Genomic DNA, 25,611 nt, shown 5'->3' with positions numbered 1-25,611 from the left:
GAGGAGAAAACGGAGTCAGATACGAAAAAATATCAAGAAGGCATTTTTGTTTACAATTAAATACACTATTTAGAAATGATCGTTTAATCGACTTAATCCAGTGGCGTGCTACTTTTTTAGTCACATTAACATTATTAATTAGTCATATCTCCGCCACTGGTCAACGTAGAAACATGACATTATTTACGATTATGACCCTTTATCCTAGAATTGTTTATACCAATTTTGATTTCAATATCTTTGATAGTTCGGATATTAAAAAATAAAAACTTTTTTTTTTGGGAAACTTTGACGCCCTGTATCTCAGAAACAAAAAGTTTGACGATCAATATTTATATGAGAAACCTAACTTAAAATTAATTTTTCTAAATACTGTTTAAGTCCTACTACAAAAAAGTGAAACACCCTGTATATGGTACAAACGCAGCGGTACCGCATTGGTACGACAACACTTAGGTTTAAATAAGAGGCGATACAAGATGCGTTAGCACCGCATCGACAGAAGAGCAAAGCAGCTTGCTGCAGTAGCAAGGAACGACGAACGACGGAAAATGTATCGCGATACACGTTCCGGTTGTAAAGCGCGTTTTTAGTAATTTTTACCTAAATTATTACACAAAATATCTTGTTTTAACACAGTTAAAAATTGGTCAAATGATTTTTTAAACATTCTGTATTAATTAAAAAACTTATCATTATTCTGCTAAAACAAAAATATATGGATTGAGTTATGCTATATAATATTCACTGCTAAATTATGTAACTACCTGAGTTGGTGGAGTAATGATCGAGGTGGTAATTAATGCAATCCCTAATAATACTCAGGTCAATACTGAAGGAAAGGATAAGCTTACCAAAGTAATTCCTCTTAACCTTGTAACTCACTGTAACTCATAACTCAGCCGGGCATGAGATACTCCATCAAACCCCAGGTCCATGAGGTATGTCCGACAATCCAACTTGTTACTGTAAATTTCAAAATAATGATTAGTTTTTTTTACAATCAGGAGAAGGGGGCTTACCCTTAAGTCTCTTAAGCAGTTATCATTTCAGTTCTCTTATTCAGCTAAATAGGTAAAGAATGAAACAACCAAGCTATGTCAGGATCGGTTTCTCTAATAACTTTTTAGAATTTACTTAATTAATAAACTAACAAGCGTCCTTAGCTTGTAATTTAGAAGTGCGATAGATTTTTTTTAAAAGGACTTGAGAATGATTAAAATGTAATTCTTATATTAATTTAATATTGATTAAAATTATATTTATAAGTTTCAACTACTTAACGCAATTGCGGGCAGCTTACAAGTTACATAATACATTTACTTTTCAGAGAAATGAATATAGAACATTCTATTTCAATTTAAACTACAAGAATTTTTCACTTTACAAAGATAATTAAAGTCTTATGAAACTTATCACTTTATGATATTAATTTAATAATTCAATGATTGATGAAAGAGGTTGACAGGATATAATTATTAATAAATAAGTAAACAATAATTACATACTTTGCTAAAATGGCCGTCCGTCAGGTTCCGTAGGTGGTACGGTGCCCCATGCTCCGTACTCTCTGAGTGTAACAACTCTCAGAAAGAATTTGCAAGGAAAATACGATGCGAGGGAATTGGTTGGTCTTAATTTAGCAAAAATTAAAAAAAATCGAAGAAACACATGATCCCTATAATACATCCCTATATAGGATGTTTCAGAACTATGGGATCAAACTTTTGGGAGTTGTTCAGTGCAACAGAAGAATCCATTTGAGTATAGAAACCCATGTCCGGAAATGCGTCACTACGGCCCTAAGACGCGTTAAAATTTATAAAAAACATTAATTACCTAAATAGGATCTGCTGCATTTATTTTTACCTTTTGTACATGATACCATAACAACAATTGTTTAAAATCAACGCTTATCAATGTCCATTCTCAATGTCATGTTTAAAAATTTTATAGCTTACAATTTTTAAACATTTATTGATAATGGAAAACTTTACCAATCAAGAATTGGCGGATATGCATTTGGCATACGGAGCAACAAACTGTAATGCACGAGCAGCATCGCGGTTGTATCATGAACGTTAGTTATCCCGAACGACAGCATCCTGGATACAAGAAGTTTATTGCGGTTCATCGGCGGCTCACTGAGACAGGCATGTTTAAGACCAAGATGCATGATACTGGTGTTGCTGGAACCGTAAGACCGGTTGAATTTGAAGAAGAGGTGCTTCAGCGAGTTGCCGATGAACCATCAAATAGCATACGTGACGTCGCTAAGAATATAAATACGAGTACCGCTCAATTTTTCGATGGCTTCTGGATTACATCATTGCACAACCAAATTTTTTACGATGTGTTTTATGGACCGATGAAGCTTCTTTCACAAGAGACGGTATTTTTAATAGTAGGAATAGCCATGTTTGAGACGATAAAATCCTTGTGCAATTTTTCCAAGAAAACATCAGAATCGTTGGTCTGTTAACGTATGGGCAGGCATTGTTGATGATTATTTAATTGGGCTAATACCTTCTACCGGAACGGTTAACAGGACTAACTATTTATCTGCGTTTCTTGGAGGAAGTTTTCCCAGAACTCCTTGAAAATGTTCCACTAAACGTTAGACAGCAAATGTGGTTTCAGCATAATGGAGTGCCGACTCACTTTGCTGTACAAGTACGCGAGTATTTGGCTTAGCGGTTTGGGCACCGTTGGATTGCCACAGGTGGAGCAGTTTCTTGGCCTCCTAGGTCACCCGACTTAACGTCGCTCGATTTTTTCTTGTGGGGACATGTAAATCATTCACGTATCAAAACGAGGATCAAATTTTAAGTGTAGGCCAAGTTTGATCCCATAGCTCTGTATACAATTGAAGTAAAATAAACTTACCCTGAATTAACAGGATTTTCAATTAGGCGACACAGGTGGAGAAGATTGAAACGACATAAAGTCAAACATCAAATTTTGATTTACGAAAATGAAATCTCCCGAATGGAATTTTCCAAAAATATTATGCTCGGATAATACTCCAAATATTGTCGATGAAACACTACATTAGCGGATGGTAAAATTTAATCCAAAATTTTAGCCGGTAACTTCAATCCGACATTTCTTAATGATCGCACTTCGCTTTCCCGCACCAGAGAGTCCAGGAAGTGACAATCTATCTCCGTCAGTTAATCCTCCCTTCAATACTTATCAATAGACAGAGAATCCGACTTGTCAATGATCCTCCATACACATCACTCAATTCCATAGGAAAGCTTTATCGGTGACACAGCATTAGTGAAATAAAATTTTTAATTTGTTGCAATACATGCAGCTACCCAGACTTACCGTGTTCTGACTTAAAGATCATGTCCAAATATTGAATGTCAAACATAACCTATAAGAAAATGACAGTGAAATGTTTATTGTGCTTGTTTTCTTTTAATAAAATATGGAAATAAATTAACACAATTAATTCTTATATTTCCTAGAACACTTCCAATCCTAAGGTAAGTACTAAAGGTCTTTTCCCCTAATAAGGAATAAGACATGAAAACAAAACAAAAGGATAATTCAGCAAGTGATTCCCTAAATTATTCACAGAATGGATGAGGACAAATGGCTATGATATTTTCCATCACACAAGACATTCCCTGACTGCTGCCTGCTAGACAATACTGATTGAATTGAACAATTGTGGAGATTCAACAATGAAGACATACAACAACATCAACAATAAAGACATGAAATTGTATATAGTGACAAGTTATCTGTGTACCAAATTAAGAATTAATTCAAAATTCATAGAAGGCATTTATTATTTATTTCATGCTATCACTCTTTTGTATTATACAGTGTACTTTATTTATGCAGAATAAATGGTTAAATTAGATAGAAGGTTTTCCATTTGTACTTTTATTGGATATAATAATAATATTATAAATTTTGACTAATTAAATGCATTCTAATATTGACCAGTAAATAAATGATGATCCATGTAAAAAAATTACTTTCAAAATATGGATGCCTCAATGTTTACGTTATACTGACTCTCGCAAAAGATCTTCTGCTTCAAGACCATAAATAATTATTAGCAATGAAGACATTATCTCTCTATAAAAGTCTCTCTATAAAAGCAATTAAATTTTGGAGTTTTTCTTGGTGCATATCCGTTTTCAACGCAGTGTATATCGCATATATCCCATGCGGTAGAAACGCATCCGTTTCTACCACACCCGTTGAAAACGGATCGTGTATACCTGCACTAAAGATGCGTGAGCAAGCGAGGGGTGGTTAAAACTAAAAGTAAATACCGCTTTATACAAGCGACATTTGGTATTTACCGAGAGACGTCAAATGACGTATCAGTTTAACCGCGAGTAATCCTGGGCTGGGATTCTAAAATCACGACTCGATCTCGATACGATCACGACTTTGAATTCGATCGCGACTCAGTCGTGATGAGAAGAGTGATTCTAAATTGCAATCGTCGGCTAAACTCGTTTTATTCGATTTGATTTAGGTTTCTTGGTATATATTTGTTATTTTCCCTAATATTTGACAGTTGAAAACGTCAGTTGTCTGTTTTTTTGATAAACACTAAGAATTTTCATTTATTTTGGTAATTTTTTTCGCCTTCGTTTTTTTATTTAAATATATGCCTATATTATTTCTTTAAAATAAAAAAAAATGTCGTTTAAAACCACTTCTATCCATTGGAACATAATAATTGAATTCATGGAAAATCACAAAAACCTGTTGTGTTCATTTAATTTTGGTTTTAATATGGCAACATGGGTGCAATCAATATAACCTATAACCCCAGAGAAATTGGATGTCTCTATAAATGTTAATTTATTAATTTCTCTAATCTCTTGTATTTGAAAAATTAATGAATCGGACAGCAAGGTGATTGTCAATAATTTCAGTAATTTTATGGATCCAACGACTTGTAGTCATTTCGCTTATTCCAAATTTAGAATCTTGTTCAATGATTCTTTGGTAACAATCTGTGGCATAAAATCTTGACATACTAAAACTGCCCATTCAATGGTAACTCTACTTCCTCTGCCTTTATTATTAAGAGAAGGTTGTGGAAAATAGAGACAAATTAAATCTATTAGTTCTTGTGTTTAAGAAAGCTTCTTGATATACTAATGAAAACCTGGTATGACTATTGGTAAACAATAAATGAAACAAAAACGTTTAAAAAGGGATACTGTCACATTATGCACGTATTAAAAAAGGAAGAAGCTATATCGTCTGGTGTATACGATATACCCAAGTGTGTCGTCGACAAATCGGTAAAAACTAGGCAATCCGCAAGACACTCACGACTGAAAGTTTTATTTAGAATCAGTCATATCGAGAAATCGTGTCGAATCGTGATTTTAGAATCCCAGCCCTGCTTAGGAGGAAAGTTATATGTGGTTGACAGCTGACAAGTAAAAAAAATTGAAAACGGATTGTATAAACAAACAAAAACTACTATATTATAATATATATTTGCCAAAATATACAAAAATGTATTAGGCCCTATATTTTTTAAGAACCGTAAAACCACAAGTGGGCTTTGTTCAAACTCCATCATCAACTTTAAAAACAACATCCGGGTACACAATACAGCGCCACGGAATATACATGTAAACAAATAACCGATTGACCGCAATATTATAAATATCCTATCTAAGCAATAGCCTTAACCCTGACGTCATTTGACATTTTTGACAATAACCGTTGGTTCTTACCAGACTAACGCTTGGACAAGCTATAACCTTTTGAGTCAAAAAATCTTGACAATTTCAAATAAAATGGTTTTAAGGAGTTTAAGTTTTGAGTGTTAAGCCACTTACACAGATCTTCTGCAACCACGTTAACCTTCAAAATTAAAATTGGAGATATTTAGCAATTAACTCAGGGTTATTCAATAGAAATTTCCTGAAATATAGTCTTTTTATTATCTCGCTGATTGTGCTAAAAATCATAATTTTTGAGTTGTCACTTTTGAAATAAACGTGCCATATATGAAAGACAAGATTTCTTTAATGCTATAAGTAATAGTTTTTATTTCAAGAATATTTTTTGTGCCTAATGTGATTAAGCTTTGTCTGTCACTTATTTTACACTCTTTCTAAATCTCTACAACTTTTCAAATATATTTTTTATTAAGTTAATTTTTTAGTGGAATTTTCTCCTCTTTTTCCAATTAAATAAGTACTTACTTTACATTTATATTTACCGTGCAATTATACTTTTAATTTTTAAGTTTTATTTAACCTATTTTAGCAAATATTTAACCTAATATCTCTTAAAGTTTCAAAATACATTAAAGCATGTTTGACCGCATTTAACTTTAAACCGCAAGCGTTGGCCAGTTCACTAAGTTGATGTTTCATACTGGAGTCATATCCTGGGAGCATTTAATCTAAAGTTTAGAAATTTATAAACAAAAATGTCCCTGGATTAAATAGATACGCAAGAACATCCTGCACGATATGTGACCTACATTTATTGAGTGTTTAAATTCAGGGTCGGGTTGTGTAAAATTATACTTTACTTTGCATAATAAACAGTTCAGTGTAATGTCAAAGGAAATGGTTACATTCACCATAACTTTGAATATCAATGCCGGGAAATTATCGTGATATCTTTTTTGTTTTGAAATTAATTGTTTTAAATTGCTGTTGTTAAAATTTGTCAAGCATTATATGATCGGTAAATAAAATATTCAACTAACTACAAAACTAAGGAAAACAAATTAGTATCAAAAATATAAAACATAATAGGCAGCAAGATAAAATAAAGTTACACGTCTACATGTTTTCACAGGACAGAGTTAGAATGTCTAGTGTTTTCCTGATTCGGCCGACACAAAATATAAACGACCTTATTTATGGGTATGTGCCTCCTTTTTATATTGACTCGTTTTAATTTAAATATTAACTTATTTTAATATTAATAATAATAATAATAATAATAATAATAATAATAATAATAATAATAATAATAATAATAATAATAATAATAATAATAATAATAATAATAATAATAATAACAATAATAATATTTATTAATATTATCCATAGTTATTTAAAAATACTTCATATACATAATTTTTCGACTTTAACTTATTAATTTCTAGAGCCGATATTAGTTGATGTTCTAATAAACTTTGTTTTATTCTTGCTTTAAATATACGGAGTAATTTCAAAATATTAACTATATCAAAATGTAAGGGATTAAGTAGCGTCAAATATTTTATGGGAAAATTATTTTTTGAAGAGTTTATTCCTATGTTTATGGATCGCTAAAGATTTTTTCGTAAATTGAAGTGGTGAACGTCTGTTCGAAAAGTAAATTTGTGATATACAGAACGACGAATATAAAAATATAATATAAAAATCAAAACAAATTGGCGCCCAACGTGGGTTGTCATAAATACTCTGGAAAGACTAACCGGTTTACAGGAGGTATTTTTGGCGAGTTGCGTTTGTTCGACAGTCTTGATTTTAAGGGTTTAAACAACAACACCTTAGATCTGATAGGTTACAGAAACTCTGTTAAATTAATTGATAGAAAAAAGGAAAACTATCAGGCCGGCTTCGTGGGTTCTCTGTATGGTCAGTTGTCTCAGTCAGACTTACTCACTCAGAAGTAAAACACATTGAATCGATTTAAATAGGGTGTTTATTAAAGTTAATGTTAATTGATAAAAGAGAACGAATTAATGAAATTTGTGTGGCAAAAAATCGTGTACGTAAATATACGTGACGGTATTAAAATTTAAACAAAAATAGGGAAGAAGTATACAGTGTATCCGGAAAGTACCGAATAAATTCAATAAAAATGAAATGGACTGTTTCTGACAAAAATGCCCGAATCCGTCAATGTTAATATTTGGTTTAGGGTTTTTCTATTTTTTATTGCAGAATCAGAAAGAACGCATTTTCTTTCAAAGGATATGGTACAAATGAATAGTGGCTACATGAGCAATTTTACACGAAAAATGATAATAAAATGTAAAATTAAAGAAATAAATTTTAAAAATTTAAACAGAATTTTAGATTTATTGCTCGAAAAGTCTTATAAGACTTAACAAGAACTGATACAAACTTAATAACTTATCATAAAACATTTTCTTTATAGATAACACGCTTACATACAACAGCGCAAATAACCGAAGAATTCTCTCAAGAAATGACTACCATAATGTCCACCACCGCTCTACCACCTCCACCTGAAGCGACTACACAAAAAACGAATATGCCCTCTAGTGTTGAAATTTTGACAAGCTACGTACTACCTGGAATAGGAAATAGCGTTAAGTTAGTTTGGGGATCGGATCAAGGCCCAAATAAGGATAATCTGACTTATGGAGTTCATTTTGGTTTAGAAGAGGGAGAACTTCAATGTATGTATAAAAAGAATTTTGACCTAAGTACTAACCAATTGGCCTGTTCCAATTAGGCGCAAATATACTGAGTAAAAGTATTTATTGCTTTGAAAATATTTTTAAATTATTCCTTTAATTCAGTTTATTGTATTATGCGTCAAATTTAAGAAAAAATATTAATACTTTATGTAGAAAACTTTTCCGTAATCTGTCTCTTTTAGTGTATCTAAAGTACAATTAAAAATTATCGAAAAACTGTCATAAATCATTGAAAAGATTTCAAAATATGGAGTACTTAACTAACAACTCCAGGCGAGTGTAACCTTAATGCAAGATTTATTACTATAAACGACAAAAATACAGATATATTATCAAATGAAGAACGAATCGTTAACGGTTAAAGAAGTTTCTAGCATCATTAGGCAACTACATAAGTGGAAGGCACCAGGTCCCGATCAGACCAAAAACTAAAGGAGGGATTAAGAAACAATAGTCAACACAATGCCAACTAACCATTCTATTTAATGATATGCCAGTTTCTCATAGAAGGTACCACTTACTTGTTATTAGAAGAGGGTCACTACACTCAAGATCCAAAATGTCGGCCAATAACTTGCCTCTTTACGCCGTACAAGCTGGAATAATCAATAAATTACTATAATAATTAATTTGCTGCGTCTAGGGAGGAACTTTTACTATTCAAAAGTAAAAACATTTCGAAATTCTTGTCCAACATCGCTTTGAATAATAAATATTAATTTGTTTTAAAAATTCATTACAATTTACTGAAACACTTTCAAAAAATAATAATTATTCGCACTTATAGCTTTATCCTTATCTTATGCAATTATGATACTACCAATATTCTACCTCAAAGTGATCAGTAGTTACAATACTTTTGCTATACCTCGTTTTTTTTAGAACTTTTATGTGAAACATTGCAACTCCGATTATCTTTATCTGTCGGATAGTAGAAATGATGTCGCCCACTACCGCTAAAAACATTGGGCCGTACGTACGTACGTACTTAGTAGTAGATCCTAAAAATATATCTAAATATAATATATCCTGTATTACAGAAAGCATATACAGGGTATATATACATATATATATATATACTTTTCAATAGAACTTTTCGGCTTTTTTATGAAAATGATGTTAAATGATCCCTTTTAAACAGTACTTTTAATTCCTTATACGTTGTTGCGTAGCTTTAAAAAGATCTACTCTTGTAGAAAATATGGAGCTTTGATATACTACCAGTAAATTTAACGAAAAATTCAAAAATCGATTTAATTTTACTATAAAACTTACCGTTTTCGTCAATGTTCCTTTAAATCCGTATGCACTATTTTTGTTGATTTGCAAATAATTTAGGCTCCTTTTAGTAATGTTCTCGGTTTAGTGTTTTCTATTTAGATGGGCTAATTAGTTATTTAGTAACTTATGATTGAAGTGGTTTTTGGAAATTCTTAAACCTTTAAATTTGTCACTTACGGCGTACTCAAATGCAAAAAAGTAGAAATCATTGAGCTTTTTTTCAAAAACAAAAAATGTAAAAATTGAGTGACAGAGCTGCTTAACCAAAGGCATACTGATAAACATGTTTTTAGAAAAATAGTTTGCGAATTGGTGGCTTCATTTTCTAAAAGAGGTTCTGTTCATAGCAGAAAGAGGCAGTTTATTAATCCTGTACTAAATAATCTTGCGGAGATAGCAGTATTGGAAGAAAATTACGATGGATACTACAAAAAGAAAAGAAAATCGCAAAAGAAGTAAGAAAATTAGTCATTGCCACGAGCATGACTCTTACAAATTCCATTCTAAGATTTTCAAGTTCTAAGATTTGGTTAATGCAAAAACTAAATGAAGCGACTTTGATCTGTGCTGCCAATTTGGCGAAATAATGACTTAACAAGCGATTGCTGCAAATTTTTTTTAATAAGTGTTTTTCGAATGAGTGTAATTCCTTTTTGAATGGTTTAGTGAATCGTTACAAGGAAGTTGAATTTCTGTGCTAGTATATTTGAAAGTTTCATAGTAGGTTTTTTTTCCTTCTTGGAAATTTAACAGGCGACAAATATATACATGGATTTATTACGGGATATCGTCAACCCAGCTTTAACAACCACCATAGAGAATCACTCTGTATATAATGAACAAGAACTGACTTTTTAACAAAAAGGAGCTTCTCGCATTATTCGACAAATGTCCGCAATTATTGAAATCACATGTTTCAGGGTACTAGATTAGCTAAAGGGGTGCAATTAAGTGGCCTCCTTTGTCACCAGACCTAAGATCCCTAGATCTTACGGAAGTTTACGGTCCCTGATACATTGAAAGTTCTGCAAGAAGGAATCATTAATGTATGTTAATGTAAAACGGAATGACACCGCAAATGTACCAGTGTGTACAACGGCCTAAAGGTAACCTATATCACTGTATAGAGGATAGCCGAGAGCAGCTTGAATATTAACTTTACTAATATGGTAAGTTTTGAAGTAAAATTAAATCGATTTGTGTATTTTTCGTTAAACGTATTGTTAGTATTATAAAGTCACATATTCTTTAAATAAATGGATGAATTTTCAAATACTAAGCAGTAATATATATGGGGAACTGAACGGACATTCTAAAGAGGTATCATTTGGCTCATATTACCGTTTTGGCAATGATATCCTTTCTTATAGGGTTTAAAGGTTTTGTCATGTTTTTTCTGTCATAACTTTTACTCGTGAAAAATAAACTTGGCATTTTTTTGGATTGCAGGATACACTAAGATCAACATCAAAATTTGCAGAGAAAAGTCCGAACGATTTTAACAAAGATAAAAAAATATCACTCGCAAAATGCCATTGAGCAAACCACGTATTTTGCCTCGAAATATGGTGAAATAAGCAATAGTTTAATTTATTCAATTCAAGCAATAGTAGATATAGCCAAACAATTGTAGCAAATTTCTAACTTGTGTGAAACACTGAAATATCCAAAATTCATTGAGCTATATTTTAAACGGACGACTCAATACCACGTAAACTTTGAGAACTCCGGGTAAAAAGTCGTTCTAGTACTAAGATAAGAAGTTGAATTAGGAAATAAAGTTCGACAGTATTACGTCAACACCGCAGCGTCGAACTAATGCAGCTTTTTTAGATCAGATTTAGTCGTTTATTTATCTCTTGTAGGTCATCCAGCTTGATGTTCACAGCGTGACATGTGTGACGTATGAAATAGAATATAAAAATGACGGGATCTGGTAGCGAGAATATCAAGAGTGAGCAAGAAGGCTAACTTTTGACATTAGGTAAAAGTATACTTGTGTTATGATACATCATATCATAATACAAGTATCCTCAAATACTTGACAACAACGAGCACAAATTATACTGGGACCGGATGGTATTTTCAAATTGTCGAATAAGTGGAAATAGATGGTATATATATATAATAAAAGATCCGTCTCAAAGCAACAGAACTATTGGGTATTATCAGCAAAAGCAAAAGATCTACACTCTATAGTAATTTAACGATCCAAAGATATTAGGCATATAAATAAGATAATAGATGACCCCAGAATTGGCATTCATTCATAATATCATTCATCAGATAAAATTCGCGTTAAATTTTAATATTTAATTTTACTAAAATTTTTTTTGATTTATTGTTTTGATCCAATTCTAGTCAGTTAATTTAAATTTTGGTCTAATGTGGTAACGTACTACAAAGGTCGTATATATCATTTAGAAATTATTATAAAAACAAAGATAAGCTATGGTTGAATCTAAAAAAACTTTTGACCGAGATTCTTGCCTTATCGCATTTAAATACAATTTTACATACAGCCTTGGATGTTGTTTCCAAATAAAGATTGTAGCGTCTTTAGAATCCTTGTACTTGATTTATTTATAATCTTAGGATATCTCTTTAAACCTTTGTAGATATAAATTATTTGGATGGAGATATAAAGTATCATCAAACGTTACATTTTGCGTATCATCATGTTTTGTGTATCATCTGCTAAGTTTAAATTTATCAGTATATATGAAAAATAAGTTTTACTTTATTTAATCACCTACAAGGCGAGATTTTGGTAGACCTATAAGTCTAACAAAACAACGTATAGAATTTATAGTTTTTCTTTCAAACTGTACAATATCTTAATTTGCAGTAAGACAGATATCCTATCCAAACGGTAACTTAAAGGAAAGTTAAACAACTTTACTTAGCCAATATTTATAGTATAATAATTGGAGATTACTATCGTAATTTGCTACAAAACGAAAGAAAAGCAAGTCACAGTAACTATTGGTATAAGATGCCTTTGTAAAATCAATATGTACTAATAAACTATACTATATATTTGTTATTTAAGGAAGGAAAAAAAAATATGATCATTTACATTTATAAGAGCCACTGTAAAAAAAGTCCGGAATAAGGAATACCATTAATAGAAGTAAAATAATCATACATCTGTGAATAAAGGATTTTTCGGAAGGACATGGCTTGCTTAAGGAACATGATTTCTTAAATGCGTGTCTGAGAGCCTCTGTAACTGACTCTGTCAGCACTTCGAGCTCCAGTTTGGTTTTAGTCTTCGTTGGATAGCTTTTCAGGTTACGTCTTAGTGTTTCTTTATGGGGACTTCAGTTTATTTTCCTGGGATTCCTGTAAATCCTTGGAGTTGTGTCCGCATATCTTAGTTCGAACCTTATGTACCTATGATCTGACAAACTGGGTTCGTCAGATAGGTGCCACTTTGTCACAGATGCGTCCTTGCCTAAGGATTACTTCTCTGCGGAGTACGTTCGTCCGACTCGTCCTCAACACCTTAAGTCCGAGGCTGCACGGTTATTTAATAATGACTCACCTTGTCTGTTTGTTTTAGTCCTACCTCCTATTCCAAACAGTGTGGTGTGCAATGGCATCACATTTTATTAGAAGGTTTTCCGATCTTTGCCGGTCACCAGCTTCTGAACTGTGATGGGAGGCAGTTCTCTTTGTGGCTCATGCGGGAAGTATGCTGATACTATTGTTGTACCGTAGCTCTTCTCCACTATCTTAATTTGCAATTTTACCGGCGCCGTGTCTTTGTAGCAAAACTCCGACAGCGGTATGGCCTCTATCCCTTTTCTTATGAAAATAAAGCTTTTTGGATTGGAACCCTCTTTGTGGTCTGACACAAACTTTCCTTTGAGGTTCCCTAAGCTTATTATTTGGCCTTTGTAAATATATAATTCTGGTCGGTCCCTACGTTTTCATCGTGGTTCATGTGTCTCCCTTCTCTTGGGGTTTATCCAGAATCCTCAGCTCTATGCTACCAAACTAAAGGTATAGCGATTGCTTCACTTGCCTAACTTAAGCCCATGATCCCTCGTCTATAAGGAAGGTTGCTAGGTAGCCCTTGCCATTGTGGTCCTACCTCATGGCGAGTACTTTCCACGGGCTAGTGTTAATGTTGTTTTCTACGTCCAGCAGGTATAAGAGTACTTTCGGCTTCTCGACAGAACGCGGCATGCAAGCCACCATCTTGTGTGGTTTTAGGAGTTTGCTGGCCTCCGTTAATAATTTAGCTCCTTTCGAGAGAGTCTCGTTCTCCATGTTCCCCAATGTTGGTCGCTTGTGACTGAGCTTAATCTTCCGTCTCTTTAGCGCGCACCATACCGTGAGAGCTGAGAGATTTTGTACTGATTTAACCACGCGGTTAAGGCTGTAATGCCCAGACCCTCGTGCCCCCCATATGCACGCACCCCGCGGTTCCTCTTGCAGGGTCGGCTTACGGCATGGCTGCACAGACTTATTAAGACTAGGGGCCACTCGAGTAAATCATGAACTGATGGCAAGCCGGCCGCCAGAAGTTCAGGTAAATAAAGACAATAAAGAATTGATTGAATTGATAATAATTTATAAAAATTGAAAGAGAATTTCTTAATTTGAAGCGTGGCACTGCATAGTGCTTACAATCTTTTTTAAATTTGGCTCAAATTTACTTGTAGCAACACGTAAAACTGCTTTCAAACTTTCATTTGCAAGGCGGTTTCGAATTTTTGTTTTATTATTATTTAATATTGAAAAAGTTTGTTCACATATATAGGTAGAACCAAATAAGCAGGCACATTTGAGAGCGTTTATGCGCAACTCTTTGTACATATTTTTATCAATGCAGCGGTAAAAGTTCAACAAGTCTCCTTCGTTAAATTTGTTGCGTAAATCTTGGTCATTTTGAATGTCGATAATTTCTAACTGCATTGACTCTGGGCGCATTTTCAACTGAAATTATGAAAGAATTTCTGAATATGTCCAACAGAGGTTTCACTTTTTTAAGCTCCAAAAATCTGTTTTGAAAAGATTGAATCAAAATATCTAGCTTTTCTACATAATTGAAATTAATCGCAGTTTTGTCGAGTTTTTTAGCAATTTTCTTATAATTTAGCAAATGATTGTAATGTCCAGAATTCAATTGTGATCTGAAAAGTGTCAGCTTGTATTGAAAGGATGATACAAGAACGTAGAGCTGAGATATCAGTTGGTTTTTGCCTTGAAGGAGTGTGTTCAAATTCATATGACTTGTAATGTCAACTTAAAAAAGCAAATCACACAACGAATCAGGATTTTTAAGTTCTGGAACATCCCTTTGCTTTTCCGCCAGAAATATTCCATTTTCAAATCACGACTTTTCAAAACACCTTACTTCTGTATATTACCGTAAATCTCCTTCTCTATTCGCTTTCGATGTCATCAAGGAATTGTTTTAATTGTCTGTGATTGAGTCCTCGTGATTTTATGAAATTTACAGTCGAAACTACCACTTTCATGACATTTTGAAATTCAATTTTTTTAGAACAGAGGGCTTCTTGGTGTATAATACAGTGAAACTGCATGAGATCTTCAGCGTTTATGTTTTTTTCTTGCAGATGCTTTTTCAGCAAAGTAACTAGCTCGTAATTGACACCAATCATCGAAGGAGCAACTCCGATAATTCTGATAAGTCCAAATCTTTTAGTCCAGTACTTTTTGATGAGTGTTCAAAAAAAGTTTTTGAACACTCATCAAAAAGTACATTGAGTATATCAACTCCTTTGGTTTGACCTTTCAATGAACACATTCCTATTAACTCTTCCAGGACTTCAAAATCTTGAGTAACACCTCGTATGAATATGAAAAGTTGAGCTGTGGAATTAATATCAGTGGATTCGTCGAGTGCTAATAAAAAAAATTCAATGATCTTAGTTTTTTCAATTAATTGTTCCGCAATATTACCTGACAAAGACATAATTCGTCTTTGGATAGTCATACGATTCAGTTTAATTTTCTCAAACTTTATTGCTGCTTCTGGACACATTTTCTTAGCGGCAATTTCTAAGCATTCTTTTACAGATTGGCTTTGCTATCATTTGAGAAATATCATAACTAACTTCTGTAGCTGTTTCTGAATCTTGAATGGGTTTTGTAAACATAGCTTGCTGACCAATAAGTTTTAAAGACGACATTTTTTGCTTTCTTAATTTGCCTGTAAGCTTGGTAAAAGAAGGATGCTGCGTTTCATAGTGCCTTTTTACATTATATTTATTTGCAATCGCAACAGAATTCTTGCAAAAAAAACAAGCGACTTTGTTATTCGACCATACAAAAAAGTATTTATTAGTCCAAATTTCTTTGGTCTGGCTAGGTCCTGGCTTCTCCATGTTGCGTTCTAATTTTGAGGGGATTAATGCAGCACCTAAAAACAATTACAGTACCTACTTCAATTATTCATCCTTTTTTAATTTATCAAAAATAATTGATCAAATAATATCCCTCATTGATTAAATAGTTATTACACTCGCGAAAGTTACTAATATATTTATTGATACTATTTATTCGAAAGTTTGCATAGTTCGGTAAGAATTTAATAATTAAAATACCCGAATCATTATGATCAAAGTAAAAATATTTTCACCACATCTTCTTTGGAAACATTTTGTTTTTCTTTGCCGCAGTTGCTCTAATCTATGGAGAATAGTTGCAAAAATTAGAGAAATTCTAAAAAAAATTGTAATTTATTTGTTTTATTTTAATATGGCCAAATTTAAAGCTAAATTTGATTAAAATCGATTAAATAGGCAGAGAAACACTTATTAATAACAGAGTTACTCACGATTTCACAACTCAATTATACACGGCACTTGATGGTTAACACTGCAATAGCAAATCTACGTTGATTGTGGATTAAAATATATGACATCGGCTAGTCGAGCTAAAATCTGCACTCCCCAAAACACTATTAAACTGCACTTATTCTCAATGACTTATTACTTCGCTTTGTATTTTCGCGCTTATTTCTTTCTGTTGTCACTTCACTCCATAGAGTAATTAAAAGTATAAGAGGGTTCAATCCGATAGTAACAAGTAGGCGCCATCTTTACCCTAAACTCGATTGCAGCATCACGGATGCGGTTTAACTGAACTTAAATAATTGACATTTGTCACAGTCGGTAAAATAGTCGACTGTAATACCGATCCGTCATAGAAATGAAAGGTGTGCTATTCAAAATTTTAGAATGGCGCGAAATTTAAAATTATTGACCCATTAAATCAATTTTTAACAGCGTAAAGGCTGTGAATCTCGATCACAAACTCTAAAAAATTATGAAATAGTGCAAATGTATTAATTTAATTTTTGAAGAGGCTAAGAGTGATAATGTATGTAATTTAAGTTTATTTTTTACATTTTTTAATTTAATTCGTTAGTGTTTTTGACACTAAATTCATCAAATTTGCTTTTAAGCTTTTAAGTTAATGCATTTAGGTCCTTCAAGAAAATAAATTGTTAATAATGCACTTTTTCATTGATTTTTAGAGAATGTGAAAGAGATTTTACAGCCCAATACGCTATCAAAAAAAGATTTAATGGGTCAATTATGTGAGACAATATTTTAGAGATTTAAGTATAATATATTAAGTCCTATTTTGAGAATTAAATGCTCGATACTAACAATGTTAATTTCACTGTTATCAACAAATTAACAAGGGTAGGGGTAGAATTAAAGTCAATTGTAAAGTAAGTTTATAATTTATTGTCTTAAAAGGGATCCTGATACAATTTGTTTTTGTCGCACAACAACATTGTCCATGGTATGTATTTTGCTTTTTCTACATTTTGAGGATATGATACAAAAATTACAATTTATCAAGTTTATAAAATAATTATTTATAGACATCAACTATATTTCTTAAAAATATGCCCTAAAAATTTTAAGTTTACTACCTACTTTTTTGTCCAGAGGGTACCCAAAAATGAGTTGTAATATATAAAAACTTACCCTGTAATTAAAATTTTCTTTATGGAGAGTATGATATTGAAAATTAGTTGACACTGATGTATACCCTAAATTCTAGATGTCATCGGTTCTTTTTCTTAAATAGTCAAGGAGAATCCCTGGATCTTACTCTCATCTTATCGAGGTGAGGTACCTCCTTGACCTGGTAGAATAGAAGTTGTTTCACTTATTGTGCTTTTGGTACTTCCTAGCAGCAAAGCACTAATAATACCTTTCGTCAGACCTAGTAAAAAGTGGCCTAGCATAATTATGTTCATTCTGAACATTATATTGAGATTGCTGGATTATGACAGCAGGTAATAAAGTCAATGTATCTTCCCAAGATACTTGTGCCTCAACCAGTACTGGGGATCTGAATAATACTTGGGAGCACACTTTCTTAAACGAGTATGTATAGTACTAGTAAATGAAATATCATCAAAATGGTCTTGACATAAATAACACCTTGTTGAGGTTGGGCTTAAACCAAGTATTTTAAACCATTCGGACCTCCTAATAATCTCACTTTCAGGAAATTTAAAGAAAATTGTATTTTTGTATGAATCCTCACTAGGTCCATAGTATGTATAAGAACAAGTAGGTACCTTTCATTTAAAAATGAATTTTCCTGGTGATAACATTATTAGGGCAGTTTTAAAATGGTAAACAACAATTTTAGGTGACCTACAACATGGTGAAAACTATTTGATAAAAAAAAATCGCACTTACCCCATCCTAGGGATCTGAAACCTTACAATAAAACAACAAAAAAGCTTCTATATGATGAAATTACACTTTAATGACTTTAAGCTAAATTTTTAACTATTTTTTGTTGAGAAAAAAACAAAAGAACACACCCAATGGTCAACAAAATAAAAAGGAATAAGCAATGGCGACGATTGATGATGCGAAGGTGGGTGGTGGGAAGGGACGAAAGAAAATCGATAATCTAATGACAATTATGACAGAAGTTGGCCCTCGATGCGGTCTAACCGAACTAAATTTTTTAGGTTAAGTTTTAGAACTTGATGATCAGGTTAGGCTACCTTTCAAACACTCTTTTAATATTCATTTCTCTATGCTTCACTCAAATTAAAACCGAACTGTCGGTCGCTGCGGTTAGCGTGGCTTTTATACCGCGCATACGACTCTGGAAGCCTCGTGTATCTACCTACGCGAGCAATCGGGAATTCGGGACTATTGCTATCTCGCTTGCTCACATCGCGCTAGAAAATTCTTGATTTCTCTACTATTTTGAGCTTTATATAAAGCTCAAAGCATCATAAGGCGGCAAGCGATGTTACTTGACTTAGCATTTTTGGACGCTAAATTCAAATTATTTTTCGAACAAATTTTTTTTTGGGTTTTATCTGGGATAGATATCAATTTTTTTCAATATTTAATATAATTCAATATTTAATTATAATCATCGTTAACCGGAACTCTATTTCTGGCTTCCCGACCTTCCTTCAATTCGCCACCTGGAGACGCGCCCGGCAAGTTGCTCAACCCTCGCAGATGAATACTGCGGTGTCGAGTACTTGTGATCTAATTCGCGTTTAAATTCATATCCGGAGAAATTAAAAACGCTGCAATATTTAAAATTTTGAGCATATTATATAATTGGTTGCTTTACCCAAGCACTATGTTGCCCTTGGTAACTTAAAGAAATTTGTAGTAGCCCTTCAAAGTCATTCAAATTTAGTCTTTCAATAACGAAACCTGTATAATGGTAAAAGAAAAAAAATGTGTAAAATCTGCCAAGACGTAGGTAGGGAATAAGTGATGTCATTTATCAAGGCACGCAAGATGTCGTTTCATGCATTCGAAATCGCTTCCGATCGTTCAGTTATAGAAAAAATATCGTTCGAACGTTCTTCATTGACGTGTGGCGGAGTAAGCATGATATATTAAAGTTTTCATATTCACAGTTTAGATAAAAAATAGGTCGTTTATTAAATGTAAATTTCCAAGAGAGGATTACGCGGGAAAAATACAATTTTACTGTTCAGTGAATTTCAATATTTTGATGCTATTACACGATCAAGTTTTAATTTAAATTGACCTACTTTACCTGTGCCTATACCTATATTTATATTAAATGAATATTAATAAAATATATTTTAAATAACAAACGATATTTATTATAGTGACATGAAACGAAAAATAAAATAACATTTTAAATGTAAAAGATAGATTTCTTGCTGGAGGCGCTTATGCCCGTTCGAGCGCGAATTTGCAAATAAATTTTTATGTTTGGCTTTTATTTTTTATTTAGTTCATTTTTAAAAGTATGCAATGGCAATAACAATATTTATTAGCACTAGTATTTAATCTTCATTGACCTGATATTTAATATAAATTTTAAACAGATTTATGAATATGTTTTTTTATGCTTACCTTATACCAAACTTAAGACATCTTAAAAAGTGAATAATTTAGGCATAGGACATATTTAACAAAAAATTAAGGTATTTCACGGATAAATTTAATAATAGAAATATACCGGGTCTTATATTTTATAAAATTAAGATATTGCCTATTTAATTTCGGTAATTACGAAAAATTTTAATAGACACTCTGTAATACAAAAATTACAAAATATCACTGCCAGTTATCTTAGAATAATTGTGGTACAAATGTCGCAAGTCTAGGTTGAATTGGTAATTAGTTATAATTTTTCAAAAGAATTCTTTAAAAGACCAAAAGATCATAACAAAAATTAATTAACAGGCAACGCCATACGCACATTTTAAAAATGTTATATCAAAGTAAAGCTCTCTTCATGCCTACTAATTTTGTATTTATAATTTTGACTACTTTTTTGTTATATATTTTAATTAATATATATATTCTAGATTATTCAACAGTCTATGTACAATGCCTTAAACTACAACAACACCTATGATTATCTTTGATTATAAATAGGATATACAAATAAAAGAGACTAATTTAAAGAGAAATTAATGAGCGTTGCTTGACGAGAGTTGGAGAGAAGAATTATTAAGTTCGGAGATCTAAACTGAGAGAGAGTCGTAAAGAGAATGCTTTTATGTTATTTTACATTTTTGTCAAACCTCTTAAAAAGCAGGTATATTTCCCACCCAAGGGTTGCGTGCCTTTATCTGTTCCCAAGAATTTTGATATTTTCAAGAGAGCCAGATGAGAAATTCGAACATGTGCGACACACTTGAAATATAACGATAAGGCACAAAACCTTTTAAAAGGAAAGAAATAAAAATGGTCAATTGATGTTTGAACATACACCCCGGCCTTGAAGGCTCTGCCTTCAATAAGCGGAAACTAATTAACTTATTGTTACTTAACGAGTTTTATAAAGAGCTAGAACTAAAATTAGTATATACATAAATCTTTATACATAAATACCTAAAACTTTAAATGTATACCAAAGACTTTAACTTATATACGTATATTTCTAAAATATAACTGCGTAGGTAACTTTAATTAAATTCAATCTTCGAGTTGAGGTAATGGGCATAATTTAGTTATGTTTCTGACGTAAATACCCTTGCTTGTTTTTATCTTAGTTAGTCTAACGTGCCCATCCTTGCTCGGGATAACCTCTAGAACCCTGGCTAATGGCCATTCTAAAGGTCGTGTGTTATTTTCCTTTAGAAGAACAACCTCATTGACCTTAATATTGCGTTTCTGGGACAACCATTTAGGCCTGTTCTGCAAATTATTAAGGTATTCCTTGATCCACCGTTTCCAAAATAATTGTTGTATTTGAATACATTTTTGCCAACGATCCAACCGATTTTTTGAAATATTGCAGTGATCACGATCGGGGTATGAGGTGAGTGGTGCACCTATTAAAAAGTGACCTGGAGTCAAGCAATTTAAGTCAGAGGGGTCATCGGATAAGGGCTGAAGCGGTCTGGAATTTAAAATAGCCTCAATTTGAGTCAAAATAGTGGCAAATTCTTCAAAAGTAAGCTGCTGATCACCGATTACACGTTTAATATGGTGTTTAGTGCTTTTAATTGCAGCTTCCCATAAGCCGCCCCAATGAGGAGATTGTGGGGGACTAAATTTCCATTGAATTTCATAACTAGAGGAAAAATTATGGATGTCATTTTGAGTTGCTTTGGAGGACAACATCGAATAAAGTTCTCTAATTTGATTATTAGCACCTAAGAAATTGGTTCCATTATCGCTGAAAATTGTGGTAGGGAGACCTCTTCTAGCAATAAAACGTTTTAGACATGCCAAAAATGCCTGAGTCGAAAGGCTTGAGACTAGTTCGATGTGAACAGCCTTGGTTACCATGCATACAAATAAGGCAATATATCCTTTTTCAACTTTAGCGCGCCTTAAATTCGATGCCTTTATAAAAAAGGGTCCACCAAAATCCACACCTGCTTTAGAGAATGGTCGAGAGGGTACAACTCTTTCCTTGGGCAAATCTAACATAATTTGTTGAAAGGTCCGTGCTTTAAATTTAAAACAATTTAAACAGTTGATAGAAATCTTCTTAATTTCTCTTAGGCCGTTAAGAGGCCAGTATCGAAGGCGAATATTTGATAAAAGTGTTTGGGGACCTACGTGGCCCAGTCTGAGATGTTCCTTTTGTAACAAAAGGTTAACTACCTTATTATTAGAGGGCAATAAAATAGGGTATTTATGATCATAGGGTATCAGTGCTTGTGATAATCTACCTCCGACACGGATTAGGTTGTCTGAATCAATGAATGGATTTAATTTTAAAATTTGTTTGTTAGCAATTTTAACGTTGGGTGATTTAGAGAGGTGGAGGAATATGGTTGAGAATGCCTGGCTTTGTATTGATTTGAGAATAAGAAGTTCTGCCTTTTTAAGCTCGTCTAAGGAAAGAGGACCGGCTCGTTTAATTACCTGAGCCCTAATATTATGTACAAATCGTAAAATGTAAGCTAATGTTCGTTGTAGCCTTGTATACTTTGAAAACCTTTTGAAAAGTAACTCCCAAAAATTATTTATTGATGTAAGTAAAACTGTGTTGACCTTTTTGGTTTCTTCTGCGGTTGTGGAGTTCTTAAAATCAAACAGATTTAAATTTACTTCGGGGTATTGTAAGAATTGTGGCCCGTGCCACCAGGCGCTCGAGTTTATGAGCTCGTCAGGTTTTAGACCCCTAGACAGGTAGTCTGCCGGGTTGTCTTTTGATTTTATATGACGCCACTTCCAATCTTGAGATAATGACTGTATTTGTGATATTCGATTAGCAATAAAGACGTTGAAGCGAAAGGGCTGGCTATTTAACCAGCATAAGACGATTTCAGAGTCAGTCCAGAGATTAACTGATTGAAACGAAAAACGGTTTTCAAGGATAGAGAGAATTCGAGCAGTTAAATTTGTGAGTAGTAAGGCTCCACAAAGTTCCAATCTGGGTATAGTTAACTCCTTTATTGGGGCAATTCGACTTTTAGATGTTATGAGGTGGCATGACACGGTATTGTCAGGATAAAGGGCTCGGATGTACAAACATGCACCGTATGCCTTCCGGCTTGCATCGAAAAATCCGTGTATTTCGCAAAACCTGAAGTCTCTGCTGGAGAGAATATATCGAGGAATTTTTAAAGAGTTAAGCTTTGAAATAGTTTGAAAATAATCCGTACAGTCGTTTAACATGGTACCTGTAATTGGGTCGTCCCAACCATGTTTTAATTTCCATATTTCTTGCATAATGATTTTTGCGATTACGATAACTGGTCCTATTAAACCCAAGGGGTCAAACATTTGAGCTATGTTTGAGAGAACTAACCGTTAAGTAAGAATTTGCTGTATAGAAATTGTCGGCACATTTATATAAAACATGTCCAACTCAGAATTCCATCGATTGCCTAAAACTTTATTGGAGATTCCTTCTATCTTAATATTGTAATCTTTGCTTAGTTGAGGAGGGGTAAGAGATAATTTAATTTTTTCTAAAAATACACTGGAGTTAGAACACCATTTATGCAAATTAAAATGACCCAATTTGCATAATTCAATAAGTTCAAAATAAAGTGCGACTAAATCATCAATTGAGTTTTGTCCGCAGAGAATATCATCCACGTAACATTGAGAAAGGATTGCTGCAGAAGCGAGAGGATATTTTGATTTATGTGTGAGTGCCAATTCTTTAAGCACACGTGTAGCTAAATAGGGAGCACAGTTAGTTCCGTAAGTGACTGTTAATAACTCAATGCATTGTAATTTAGAAGCAGGGGATTCTCGCCAAAGAATATTTTGAAGATAAGTTTGATTTGGGTTTACTCGGATTAGTCGGTACATTTTTTCTATATCAGCGGTAAGCAGAATGTCAAAGAGTTCCGGTTGAACAGTCATGCCTTTGTGCATGACGTCATTTAGAGACAACCCCGTGGAAGTTTTCATAGAACCATCAAACACAACACGTAATTTCGTAGTTTGACTACTTTCACGGAGTACGCAGTGATGGGGTAAAAAATATTTATTCTCTAGCTTTTCGTTTTTTAAAGAGAGGGGGACTACACGGGCATGATTCAAGGAAATGTATTCATCTATAAAAGCTTTATACTAAGTGTAAAGGGCTGCATCTTTTTCAAAGCGTTTTTCTAAATTAAAAAATCTTTTTTTTGCGAGATAAAATGATTCACCAAGCATAAAGTGTTCCCTGGGAGTTTTAAGAGGCAGATTTACTTGAAATGAATGATCAGTCAACACGATCGTGTTATTGCAAAAATTACTTTCTACTGCTAATTCTTCTGGGGTCACTTGCATGCCTACAGGATTTGAAGAATTTTCTATTGACCAGAATTTTTCCAGGAGGTAATCTAATCGGGGTTCCTCATTCTGTCCTTGGACAAGAAAACAACTATTATTAGCGTGGGGTCTATTAAAAATGGCATGAGAGGGGATTAGGCCCGAAATAAGATAACCAAAATGAGTACCAACTAATGTAAGAGATTGTTCATTGACTGGAACAATGTGTCCGGAGAGAATTTTGTAATAGACATCGGCTCCAAGCAACATATCTATACAAGAGGGTCTGTTAAATGTGGGATCTGCAAGTTCAATAGAGGGGGGAATTTGCAGCATGTTTTTATTTATTCGATAATGAGGGGATAATTCGGTAATTTTATTTAATATACAACAATTTACATTTATGGAGAAGGGACTGAGTGTTGAGGATATTTTTAGAGATATTACCTTATTTGAGTGCTCGACGTTTCCTCCAATACCTGAAATCTGAACATTTTGAATATCAGGGGTTAGTTGCAGCCTGCCTAATAATGACTCTGTCATTATTGATATGGTACTGCCAGGATCGATAATCGCCCTTGCAGGGACGCTCTGACCATTTTTAGCGAGTATATTTACAAGAGCTGTGGCCAATAAGACTTCATTATTATCGTGGGCAAATACTGCAAGGCTTGTTTGATTGTTGGTCGCGCTAGCGTCTTGTTGCTGGTGATTTCTGGAGGGACCACTTGAGGGGTTGGCGCTACAACTGGGTTGAACATCATTACGTTGTTCATAGGGTGAGCATGAAACTTGCGGGTTAGGAGTATCGTTATAGTTTCGTTGTGAATTGCTAGGATGTCGCCAATCAGAGCCAGAACTCTGTGGCGTGGGAGAATGTAAAAGAGAGTGATGTTTTTTCCCACAACTTGAGCAAGCTAACTGAGAACTGCAGTCACGTACATGATGTTTTGAACCCAAACAATTAACACATAACTTGTTTTGATAAACAAAATCAGATTTTTGCCTTAAGGGTAGGTCTCTAAATTTCATGCAGGTATAAATTTTGTGAAAGGAATTATTGCAAAAACTACATCTTTTAAACTTTAATTGAGAATTATTGTTTTGAGTTTGAGTACGGCCCTGTTCACGATTATTGTCTTGTACAAGATGAGTATATCGATGAATTTTAGGCTGAGATGATGTATTTCTCTCTAGGGGTGGACCGTTATA

At 33.3% G+C, this 25,611-nt stretch overlaps 1 protein-coding gene across 1 annotated transcript in view; it reads left to right on the top strand.

Moving 5' to 3' along the window:
* Positions 1-25,611, top strand: part of LOC126736811 (uncharacterized) — a 410,403-nt gene that overhangs the window by 40,583 nt on the left and 344,209 nt on the right. Inside the window, exon 2 of the mRNA XM_050441363.1 lies at positions 8,131-8,395. Coding sequence (XP_050297320.1) covers positions 8,131-8,395 — 265 coding nt within the window. The remainder of the gene's footprint in view (positions 1-8,130; positions 8,396-25,611) is intronic.

This window comes from Anthonomus grandis, chromosome 5 (genome assembly GCF_022605725.1).
Source record: "Anthonomus grandis grandis chromosome 5, icAntGran1.3, whole genome shotgun sequence".
NCBI lineage: Eukaryota > Metazoa > Arthropoda > Insecta > Coleoptera > Curculionidae > Anthonomus > Anthonomus grandis.
Note: the sequence above shows the minus strand (reverse complement) of the source record. Positions and strands in the feature narration are given on the sequence as shown.